General features: G+C 43.2%; 1 protein-coding gene across 1 annotated transcript in view; it reads right to left on the bottom strand.

Moving 5' to 3' along the window:
- baz2a (bromodomain adjacent to zinc finger domain, 2A) overlaps positions 1-12,820 on the bottom strand; it is a 135,398-nt gene that overhangs the window by 29,612 nt on the left and 92,966 nt on the right. Inside the window, exons 18-21 of the mRNA XM_060936667.1 lie at positions 11,329-11,473; positions 6,937-7,592; positions 6,519-6,678; positions 2,606-2,761 (exon numbers count right to left, since the gene is read on the bottom strand). Coding sequence (XP_060792650.1) covers positions 2,606-2,761; positions 6,519-6,678; positions 6,937-7,592; positions 11,329-11,473 — 1,117 coding nt within the window. The remainder of the gene's footprint in view (positions 1-2,605; positions 2,762-6,518; positions 6,679-6,936; positions 7,593-11,328; positions 11,474-12,820) is intronic.

The following is a 12,820-nucleotide window of genomic DNA, read 5'->3' on the forward strand; positions in this document are numbered from 1 at the left end:
AAACGCGCAATGGAGAACACGGAACTGATAACTTTGTTTACACTCTTGAATAGCTCTTCATGACGACAACCGGAGGTGTACCAACACGATGGGGCGTGTAGCGCCACCTGTGGCTCGGGTGCACAATGCACTTCACACAATAGCCCGATTTCATTTGTGTGCATGTAGGATTGGATTTCTCTGGCACCCTGCTGGGACCTTCAGCTCGATTACCGACAGCAGCTCGATTTGGATGTGCATGTATACGTAGTCAGTGTAAAGAGGTAGGGTTGGTTTCCTACAGCAGAACTTGAAAAACGTGACCAATATCTTGAAACTTGGTATCTAGGGCGGGGGGTATAGATCATTCTGTCTTGTTGTAGTGGCAACACTGTGAATGAGCTTTTTTTTTTTTTTAGCTGGCTACTTCAGATTTTCTGGAGAACCCCGAGACAATATTTCAGAAGTCCACCATGCTGAAGATAAAGGCATGTGATAAGCTTCTCTAAGTTCTCCCCCTTAGAGAAGATAAGCTTCTCTAAGTTCTGATTAGACATGAATCTTCCAAATCAATTTAAGATTTTGGGATGGCAGAAAAATGAATGAGTTAGATCTTTTTTCAGCTGCTTCTGTCACCACAGTGGATAATGTCCCTCCATATCTTCTTCTGTTGCACTAATCATGTCCTTCACCACATCCATAAATCTGTCACGTTCTGCTTTTGTTTTTTCTTTTGATTGCCCTGTTAACCTTTATTGTCTTCACCCGTCTCTGATCTTCTAGGCTATTTATACCCTCCCTTTTCTTTGGTCATCACTCAGTCCTTGTGCAGCTCACGCAAGTACCTCGGTTAGTACCTAACCTTTTGTTACTAATAGAGATCTTGCAGTCACGTGATCGGAAAGTACACAGCCACCATCTTGTCGGTAAAAAACACCGCTGAATACTGCTGCGCTCGTGTACAAAATGGATACATTTCAACCGACGGACTACACGGCTCATTTCTCTAATGAACAGATAACTAGATGTATGTCTAAAATAAACGACCTACAGATTAGTGACCCTTATCGATTACCGGACGTAGTTTTCACGACCGTGTCAGTGGATATTGAACTGCCAGAGGTGGAATACCCAGACGTGTATAATTACCTCATTAACTTTCCCTCGCTGTTCAGTGGTGAAGCACTGCGTGCTTATAAATCTCTGGACAGTTATCTTTACAGAAATTCAGGATTTGTCAGCCGCCCTCAGATGTGGCATCTTGTAAACAAGAAAATAACAATCCTCATTGGACGGGTAAGTCACTTAAGTATTACTAGTACTGATACTAGATATATCAGTAGTATCTAGTATAGCACTGACCAGCCGATTATAGAATAGAATAGAATAAGGTAATTCCAGCCGTAATTCCAAATCGTCCGTCTTGTTTACCATGGATCTGGCGTTGGAGAGATAGAGGCTTGGCAGTGGAGATTTGAGTGGCTGTTTTCTGAGCTTAGTCAACAGGCCGGTTCTGCAGCCTCGCTTTTGCTTCCTCTCCCGACGCCGCCTCCTTCACCTGCCAGACCCGATAACAATCCACGGAGACCCCGCTGGTCTCGCTATCTCGTCCGGAATGTTGTGCATGCGATGGAAATCGCTACAAACCGTCATTTTCTGCTGGAAACCAATGTCCAGTAAATCCATACGGTTGTAGTGGATATTGAAGTCCGGTACAGACGAACAACACGCAAAAATACACACAAAAAACGTGCACAGGTAGGGAGAGCTTGTAGCCGCAGCCGTTGTAGTAGAATTGTATATAGTAGGGTTTTCCAGAAGAAAAGGTAGAAGTAGAAGCAGAAGTAGAAAATATGGCGTTTGACCTACAAGATGGCGTCTGTTACAATCTGGATCGGCTGTGACGTCACATGCAAGATCTCTATTGCTTTACTTTTGCTGCCTGCCTTTTTTACTTTTGGGATCTTTTAAGATTTTTGCCTTTCTGGGATATTTTACGACTTGTTTTTTTGGAATATTTTGTCTTTTTTGGCCTCTCTTATTACTCTTCGGCTCTTCAGTGAATTTTCCCTGATAGCTTTTTATTTATTTATTTTTTTAGTATTCAACTGTTGTACATTTTAATTATTTTGGGTCTCTATTTGCTTTTTTGGTGAAGTAAAGATGTTTTTTTCTGTTTTATCCCCTATCTATACCTAGCCTTTGGAGCAGTGGTTAAATTTAGTCATCGCCACCATGAACCGGGTTCAATTCCCATCCAGGGTGACAAACTCTTCCAGGTATTACTTAACCACATGTTCAAAAAAGAAACCCCATTCTGGAACTGCATCTTATGGATGCTGTTATGGACAGATGAGACAACAATAAATTAAAAAAAAAAAAAAAAATCAACTTGTACTAGAATGATGAGAAGAGACTGGATGGATTTTCCCAAGCCATTTCATATGAAAGCGGCTCAAATACCACTACGACCTTGTAACATGAACACAGGGTTTTATACACAAAAAAGACTAGATGACCAAGCTGTTCATTGTAACTTACTTTCAGGAAAGCTGCTAAAATATTTCTTTCTAACAGCAAATATCTACATAACTGAGTGTTTTGTTTTTTTTAAAAGATGACTTACCCGTCATGGGTTGTGTGCAGAACTCAGTCAGGAACTCCATGTGTTTAGTAAGGTTCTTGCGAAGGACCTTTTCTCTGATACCACGGGGATGGAGAGCGGTCAAAACTGCTGCGAGTTCCTCAGGTTCTCTGATCCACCACCAACCTTTCACCATCTCTGGAGATGGAAAATATTGTTTACTAAAGACTAACCTTCTGAAACATCCATTGTATGCTTGTACCAGTTTACTATATGAACAATTCAACATACATTTTGCTAACAATTGGTCAGCTCCAAAATTACCCACACCTTTGGTAAAGATGGCTAAAATATGTGTTTTGAAAAATGTATACAGTATAAATATGAAAGCTGCCTTGATACCACCATTAATCATGGTCCTTATGCTGGTTTATCCCTCTCAACATTAAAGCCGTCTCCACAAGCAAAACCCATGGCTCAGGCCATGAGTAGACATTCAGAGCTATTAATTGTTTAAACAAGCATTCTAATCGGGCACACCTGGGAAACACCTGTCAGCCACATGTTCCAATATTTCTGATCACTTAAAAATGGGTTGGTTCAAACACAAGGTGCTATGTTCCAAGTTGTTTACCGCATCGAGATGTAAATATCAGGAAATGAAAGCTGAAATTCTGATGGACTTGTCTCATTCATTTTTTGTTCTCAAACCCAAATGTCTTCAGTGTATAGCAAAGCTGTGATTAAATGTCAGGATTATTACACCAAATATTGATTTCTGAATTCATCCTGAGTTCAAACGTTAGCAATGTTTTGTTTAAATATTGAACATGTTCTTGATTTCTACGCATTATTCAAGGTTTGAAAACACTTCTTTTTTGTTATTTTGACCAGCGCTCATCTTCTGCAATTAAATGTTCTAAGGGACAATATTTTTATATGGAATTTGGGGGAAATGTCAGCAGTTTATGGAATAAAACAAAAAATGTTCATGTTCCTCAAACACATACCTATAAATAGTAAAACCAGAGAAACTGATAATTTTGCACTGGTCTCTTAATTTTTTCTAGAGCTGCATCACGAGTGAGCGAAGAGAACATATATTTTTCAACACGAGAAGATAAACTTCATATCTTCGTGCCACCATGTAATGCTCTTTATATTATATAGACACATCCACAAAAAAATACCCAAGCTAATCAAAAGAATTTTAATTTAGAACCAGTTCGCCATTTCGACAATGCACGTCAAGTCAGCGGGAAAACACTGGGAGTGACATCACTGGAGTGAAATATTGGAATTTATTATACGTACGGGCTACCTTTTCTATGGAATAAAAACACTTTTTCGCGGTCCAAATCCTGCGCTCTGATTGGCTGGCGAGCGGATCCGTATCCTACGGTACGGACCCCAGTTACGGACCTCTGGTGACTCGCTCGTTCACAACAACAAACATAGTAGCATTTTTTTTGTCAAGATTTATCCTTTTTTTAATAAGATTTATTTATAAGATTATCAAAAAGCTAATAAATTTTTTCCAGCATTTCTCAGGAGAATAGCATTAATTTTACAGCATGGATAGTGATAACGACAATCTTCACAGCGAAAGAGAGTTTTACTACCCTGAGGAAAAAGAAATAAAACATTTCAGGAGAAAGCTAAAAACCTGTAATTTGCTAACGCCGAGCAAAAACATGGCTGAATCCTGAATGACTCCTATTTGTATCAATAGGGGACTACACAGGTGGCAAAATGTAGGGTTTTTTTTCCTGCCATGGAAGTGCACTTGTATACCGAGGAGGAAGCAATTTGCATTACAGCCATGAATGAGGATTCAAAATGGTGCCTCGGCTCAGTTTTCCCTTTTGGGCGCTCTCGTTTTCTGTTAGAATTTCGTAAAGAAAAAATAAATATATTATTTACCAGCTTAAGGTCAGTCCGTTTGGTGAAATATCGTGACCTCGGCCTTGAATACGGACCTCGGCCCAGAGGGCCTTGGTCAGTACTTTTAAGACCTCGGCCACGGTATTTCACAACACGGACCTCCCAGCTGGGAAATAACATATGTATTCTATTCCCTTCTAGTGGGTTTATTGATGGCATGCAATATTATCATATCGTTTATCCTACATGTATTACACCACTCTCCCCAAGGGAGAATGAGCAGGCAATATTGTCGTAATATTGCATGTTGTCAAGACAACACATCACACAAAGGCGCTCATGCAAAGATCCAATTACAACTTTTCTGCTGCGCACGCGCACAATCATTTCTTTGTCAGACGGGAGCGAGAGAAGACAGGGTTATTTCAGTGCTCAGTTTAAGCACTAAATAAATAAACTGAAATTAAAAGATGCACTGAACACCCGAAAGGCTACCAAAACTTCCTCGTATGCTGTTCACACACATTTACAAGAGAAAAACAGACCAATGGACATTGAAAAACTGGAAGAGAGACACGTCGGGGACATAAAAAGTCCGCGTGAGCAAGCAACTTGGACAGTTTGTACATAAACATAACCACGAGATTTGCTTCATTAAAAGCCGAAGACGCGCTGAACACTCGAAAGGCTACCAAAACTTCACTGGATATTCTTCACGCATATTTACAAGAGAAAAACACACCAACAGACATTAAAAAACTGGAAGAGAGAGCAATAGTGGAAATTTTGTCAAAGTTCTACTTGGAGGTGAGGAAAAGTGACGGAGACTTTTACAAGAGGATTTCACTCAGCAAAGCCCTTTTGTTTTGAACAACTGCAATGTAACAATTAACTCCTACCAAAAGTAACTGTGAACTTGAACTGTCAACCTGGATATAGCTTGTATACAAGTTGGGTTGTTGTTCAGGCTTTTTGGACTTTGGACCATTTTTACTGTTTGAACTTTGTACATTGGATTGACAGAACATTGAATTACATTCGATCAGAATCAGCATTCAATATTGCTAAGTTACCCTCCTGTTCTTAACTTTTTGTAAAATCTATAATTGCTCCATCAAATGTGTATGTATAATAATAATAATAATAATAATAATAAAACAACAACTTGCTCAATATCATGCTAGCTGAATGGAATATATCGATATACCACGAAAAAAGCCAGCCAATATTATTTAAATTGGTCACTCAGATCTGCGATGTATTTCATATGAAAATGCAAGTTTTTCAACAAGATAAACATCATATCTTCAAGCTATCATGTGATTTTCTTTTTATTATATAGACACATTCACAAACAAAAAGCACCCAAATTTATCAAAACAAAATTTATCGATATCCTCACGAACAACATACTGAGAATTGTGTCACGGTTGCCGTTCTCGATGTACGTAGTTCCTATCAAAAATACGAGTGGCGTATTTCCCAGTAAAACACTTGTGTCCATATAATATAAAGGTTTATGACCACCACTGACATGTGGGCCTTCCCCAAACTGCTGCAACAGTTAGAAGCGCACAACTGTCTTTGTACACGTGAGCATTAAAACTTTCCTTCACTGAAACCAAGTGGCCTAGCCCAGACATGTTCCATGTCCCTTGTGCACAAAGTGAAGGTCTACGAAGACATGGTTTCCTAAAGTCGGTGTGGAAGAAATCGAGTGGCCTGCACAGAGCCCTAACCTCAACCCTAGGGAACACTTTTGGGATGAACTGAAACTCCCCAGGTTTTCTTGCTCAACCATCAGTACCTGACATGACTAATGCTCTTGTGGCTGAATGGGCAAATCTCACAGCCACATTCCAAAATCTAGTGGAAAGCCTTCCCAGAAGAATGGAGGTTATTATAATGGTAAAGGAGGGACTAAATCTGGAATGGGATGTTCAAAAAGCACATACGAGTGTGATGTTCAGGTGGCCACAAACCTGACCATATAGTGCATGTTGATAAACTTGAATAAGATAGGCTTGGTAGGGAAGCAAATACTAAAAAAAAAAGACAAAAAAAGACTAACCCCGTGGAATGGGCTTGACAACTAGCTGAGTTAAGTACATCTGCTCCATTTCCAGAAAGGGAGAGGAGGGGGGTCTGCCCATGCGTTTCACTGCATCTGCTTCACAGGTCCTGTACCCAGCACCACTACCCTTCCTGCACCTCCTGCCAGGTCTGGGAGTCTAAGTGGTACACACAGAAGGAGTGGAAGTCATAAGCTATAAAAGCAAAATTATAAATAAATATTCTACACGAAACCACACAAAATCCCATAAATCAATGGCTTTGATTTTTAACCATTTTTAATCAGTTCTAATTGTTTAACAGTGGAGAAAATGTATCTATACACAGCATGATCTAGAAAGGTTATTATCGAGCCAGGCCATGCATGTCATAAAAACGAAATTATTATAAATCAATTAGACTTGAGTAGCACTGACCTTTGGCAGTGTGACTGGTCTCAGATGAGGACTAGTACCAAGAGGAAGGGAAGTCTCTTTAACAGAAGACATGACCAGAGATGAACATGGACATAGTGATTCCTCTTTGCATGACTCCTTAGGCAACATCTGTCTCCCATCTATGTGCTCCTTCATAAGGTCTTCTGACTGGTTGCCACCCATGTTATTCTCAGCCTCTGATGCCAAGATGTCACGTGAGCCACAGATCAGAGAGCACGGAGACGGATGTAACAAGCAATTCAAGGCAGAATGGCTAAGATCTTGAATTTCAGAATTCTGCCCTTCCCCTGGCGCTGAATCCCAGCCACCTGATTTACTGTGGCGGCGGCGACGGCGATTCTTGACTGTGCGTAAATGAAGCTCGACTTCTGGTCTGATTTTGCGGGGTCGGCCCCACCCTCGAGGGCTGCTCATGAGAGAAGCCTCACCTGGAAGAGGGTCTGCACCTGGAGGAGACGAAACGGAGGGAGGAGGGGCGATACTGGAAAGGTGAGAGCAAAGAGGTAGGTGTGTTTTGGTAGCATTGCACATTGGAGATAGATGTGGCTCCACTACGGTGTCAACCTTCACAGAAGACATAACCTCTTTCTCATCAGAAGGCATAGGCTCATCCTTGAGCAGAATGTCTCCTGAAGCTGCCAAAAGACAAATAGTGGTGAAGAAGTGTTAATTTCAACAGCTAACTTGAATTTAGTTTTAGACTTATTTAAAAAAAAATGCGCAATAGATTTAGTCATCTATTAGCTGGTGAAACTACCACACAATTATTACACTAAGATAGGCCAGTTTTAATCAATAACAACTAAATAATTCAGTCTGATCTCCGTACTGATCCCTGACTGACAAAACTGGCTTTTGGGACATGGAATGTCACATCTTTGGTGGGAAAGGAGCCTGAGCTTGTGCATGAGGTTGAGCGGTACAGACTAGATACAGTTGGGCTCACCTCAATGCATAGCTTGGGCTCTGGAACCAATTTCCTGGAGAGGGGTTGAACTCTCTATGCTGGAGTTGCCAAGGGTGAGCAGCACAGGGCAGGGGTGGGGCTACTGGTAGACCCCGAGTTTGGCAGGCTAACATCAGAGTTCTCCCCAGTGAATGAGAGGGTCAGGGAACGGTCGCTGACTATCATTTGTGCTTATGCACCAAATGGTAGTTTGGAGTACCCGGCCTTCTTGGAGTCCTTGAGTGGGGTGCTAGACAGTGCACCATGAGGGGACTCCATTGTTTTACTGGGGGACTTCAATGCTCACGTGGGCAATGACAGTGAGACATGGAGGGGTGCGATTGGGAAGAACGGCCTGCCTGATCTGAACCCGAGTGGTGTTCAGTTGTTGGACTTTTGTGCCATGCACGGTTTGGCCATAGCGAACACTATGTTCGAGCATAAGGGTGTCCATACTGTAAGTGCACGTGGCACGAGGACACCTTAGGCCGCAGATCGATGATTGACTTTGTCGTTTCATCTGATCTACAGTCTTGGACACTCGGGTGAAGAGAGGAGCAGAGCTGTCAACTGATCACTACCTGGTGGCGAGCTGGATCAGATGGCGGGGGAGGAGGCCAGACAGACCGGGCAGGCCCAAACGAGTAGTGAGGGTATGCTGGGAACGTCTGGTGGAGGCTCCCGTCCGTCGGATCTTCAACTGTCACATCCGGCAGAGCTTCAACTGCATACCGGGGGAGGATGGGAACATTGAGTCCGAGTGGACCATGTTCAGCGCCTCCATTGCTGAGGCTGCCATGCAGAACTGTGGCTGCAAGGTTGTTGGTGCCTGTCGTGGCGGTAATCCCCGAACACGCTGGTGGATACCTGTGGTGAGGGGAGCCGTCAAGCTGAAGGAGTCCTATTGGGCTTGGTTAGCCTATGGGTCTCCAGAGGCAGCTGACAGATACCGACGGGCCAAGCGGAATGCGGCTCTGGCAGTCACTGAAGCAAAAACTTGGGTGTGGGAGGAGTTTGGAGAGGCCATGGAAAGTGACTTTCGGTCGGCCTTGAAAAGATTCTGGCAAACCGTTTGGCGGCTCAGGAAAGGAAAACAGTGCTCCGTCTCTACTGTTTACAGCGAGGATGGAGTGCTGTTGACCTCAACTGGGGACATCATCCAATGGTGGAAGAAATACTTTGAGGATCTCTTCAATCCCACCTTCATGTTGTCCGAGGAGGACGCAGAGTCTGAGAGTGCTTGGGAGGACTCGCCTATCACAGGGATTGAGGTTGCTGAGGTGGTTAAAAAGCTCCTCAGTGGCCAGGCTCCGGGGGTGGATGAGATTCATCCTGAGTTCCTGAAGGCACTGGATGTTGTTGGGCTGTCTTGGCTGACACGCCTCTTCAACATTGCGTGGAGGTCGGGGACAGTGCCTCTGGACTGGCAGACTGGGGTGGTGGTCCCCCTTTTTAAAAAGGGAAACCGGAGAGTGTGTTCCAACTATAGGGAGATCACACTTCTCAGCCTCCCTGGGAAAGCCTATGCTGGGGTGCTGAAGGGGAGAGTCCGGTCAATAGTCGAACCTCGGATTCAGGAGGAACAATGCAGTTTTCATCCTGGTCGTGGAACACTGGACCAGCTCTTTACCCTTGCAAGGGTACTGGAGGGTGCATAAGGAGTTTGCCCAATCGGTCTACATGTGTTTTGTGGACCTGGAGAAGGCTTACGACCGTGTCCCTTGTGGTGCCCTGTGGGGGGTGCTTCGGGAGTATGGGGTTCAGGGCCCACTACTGCAGGCCATTCGGTCCCTGTATGACCGGAGCAGGAGTTTGGTTCGCATTGCCGGCAGTAAGTCGGACTCGTTCCCAGTGCATGTTGGACTCCAGCAGGGCTGTCCTTTGTCACCGGTTCTGTTCATAACTTTTAAGGACAGAATTTCTAGGTGCAGCCAAGGGGCGGAGGGTGTCTGGTTTGGTGGCATCAGGATCACATCTCTGCTTTTTGCGGATGATGTGGTCCTGTTGGCTTCATCAATCTGTGACTGACAGCATGCGCTGGGACGGTTTACAGCAGAGTGTGAAGAGGCTGGGATGAGGATCAGCACCTCCAAGTCCGTGGCCATGGCGCTCAGCCCGAAACAGGCGGAGTGCCTACTCCAGGTCAGGGGGGAGTTGCTACCTAAAATGGAGAAGTTTAAGTACCCTCGGGTTTTTGTTCACGAGTGAGGATAAGGGGGAGTGGCAGTTGGACAGAAGGATCAAGGCAGCGTCAACAGTGATGCGGACGCTAAACCGGTCTGTTGTGGTAAAGAAAGAGCTGAGCCAAAAGGCAAAGCTCTCAATTTACTGGTCCATCTGCGTTCCCACCCTCACCTATGGTCACGAGCTATGGGTAGTGACTGAAAGGATGAGATCGCAGATACAAGCGGTAGAAATGAGTTTTCTCCGCAGGGTGGCTGGGCTCTCCCTTAGAGACAGGGTGAGAAGCTTGGTCATTTGGGAGAGACTCTGAGTAGAACCGCTACTCCTCCACACCGAAAGGAGTCAGTTGAGGTGGTCCGGGCACCTTGTTAGGATGCCCCCTGGACGCCTCCCAAGGGAGATTTTCTGGGCATGCCCCACCGGGAGGAGACCCCGGGGCAGACCCAGGACATGCCTGAGAGATTACATCTCTCAGCTGGCCTGGGAACGCCTCGGTATTCCTCCGGAAGAGCTGGTGGAGGTGGCCAGGGAGAGGGAAGTCTGGGCTGCTCTGCTTAGGCTGCTACCCCCGCGACCCGGATAAGCACAAGTATTATCCACAAAAATGGTGCATTTTTAAGTTTCATTAACACATTATTTTCAAGTCACAGCTTTATTCATAGATTTTCTACTGTTAATGTGTGTGGAAGTCTGTGAATTCCAACATAATTAATGGTTAATCTACAAAATCGAGTCGTACATGAGGGCTATAAGCCATGTACGACGAGATTGAGCGGAATAACTTTCATTATATCCACATTCATTGGATTTTGAGAAACAGCAGTTTTATTTTTTGCAAATTCAATAAATAAAAACTTTATACAAAACATCCAACAAAATAATTTCCACTTAGAATGTAAACACACCGCCGAAATGACGGTAGCAATTTGTGAAAAATTCTATAATAATAATAATAATTCTTGGGAAAAAAACAAAAAACACCCTTACCATCAAATACTTTTATTCCATATTTTGTTGCTTTTTTTTGTGTGTAATTTTTGGGGTTTTTATTTTGTCCTTGGCTGGTTCAGCAAAACACTCTGCCATTTTGTTTCTCTCTACTCACGGTATATGAGCTGATATCCTAGTAGTAGAGCAGCCAATCAGAGAGTGCGACTGCTCATATCCAGTGAATGTAGATAGAATAATGAATATTATCCAAGACAATAATATCATGAAGATATGAAATGCACATGACTCACATAAAATCTCTTCTGGCCCTTCTACCAGCACCCCACCGATATACGGCAGCAGCCAGTACCTCCGCCGGTACCGGTCTTGTCCCAGTGACATCGCCCGCATGCAATACGATGACTGGAGCAGCTTCTTACGAAAAAACTCCTGGCGCTGAAAAACAGGATTCTTCCATCACATCATAACGATGCATTCGAGATGTTATCCCACACCTGAATTCTGTTCGAATGCCGAGAAATCAACACCTACATTATACTTATGACCTAGCTGCAATTCAAAAAGATAGGTCTGTTTCGATAAGACTTCTGCTCCTTAACTGTGCATGCATAATTAACAAGGCAAAAGAAAAGTCCCTGGTGCAACTGAAACCGCTTTCTTGAAACACTTTATTCATTAATTAGTGCAGCATCTCGCTCATTTCTGCAGCACGATTGTGCTTTGAGCCTTCTGCCAAGAAGACTACTGCGATTAGTGGTAGGTTTGTTTGACAGACCATTCTTAGGACAGCAGTGACACTGACATAGCAATGGAGTATTAAGGCCGATTTATACTTCTGCATAGAATCTACGCCATAGGTATGGTGTGGACACTCATGCAGGGTGAATTATTTATACTTGCCCATAAGGTCTCCTCTAGGAGGTGCTGTTGCATGAAACACACCAGAACGTACTGATTTTACACATAGACAAAGAATGGAAAAAGCAACAGGACTTGTGTTTTACTGTAGGAATAATAAACAGAAAATAACACGGACAAAACGTCTCGAAACACATTTTACCGGCTGGGGGGAATTAAATCCACAATTCTATAAATCAGTGATTGACAGATACTCTATAATCATTTTTATTGAGTTATGGTTTACACCACAGACACTGTTAGAAGTAAAAGACAAAAACATGGGCAATCCTGCAGGATTCAAATGGCTGTTATAATGGTCGACAGCTGCTATAGAGCCTCCCACTTTATTTATTTATATTAACACAATATCATGACGGTAGAGTTTGGATTTTCAGAGAGGAGAAGGAGAAGCCAGAAATGCGCTGCTACCAAACAAACCAATCACAGTTGTTGCAGTTGCTGTGATTGTGAAAACATAGTTCTATTTTTGGGGAGGAGTGCATCAGGCTATGGCACAGGATACAGTGTAGGGTATGCGGTCACACTGTACCCTACGACACAGATTCTACACAGAATTATAAACTGGCCTTTAATGTACAGTGGTGCTTGAAAGTTTGTGAACCCTTTAGAATTGTCTATATTTCTGCATAAATATGATGTAAAACATCAGATTTTCACACAAGTCCTAAAAGTAGATAAAGAGAACCCAGTTAAACAAATGAGACAAAAATATTATACTTGGTCATTTATTTATTGAGGAAAATGATCCAATATTACAGATCTGTGAGTGGCAAAAGTATGTGAACCTCTAGGATTAGCAGTTAATTTGAAGGTGAAATTAGAGTCAGGTGTTTTCAATCAATGGGATGACAATCAGGTGTG

Source organism: Neoarius graeffei, chromosome 13 (assembly GCF_027579695.1).
Source record: "Neoarius graeffei isolate fNeoGra1 chromosome 13, fNeoGra1.pri, whole genome shotgun sequence".
Lineage (NCBI taxonomy): Eukaryota > Metazoa > Chordata > Actinopteri > Siluriformes > Ariidae > Neoarius > Neoarius graeffei.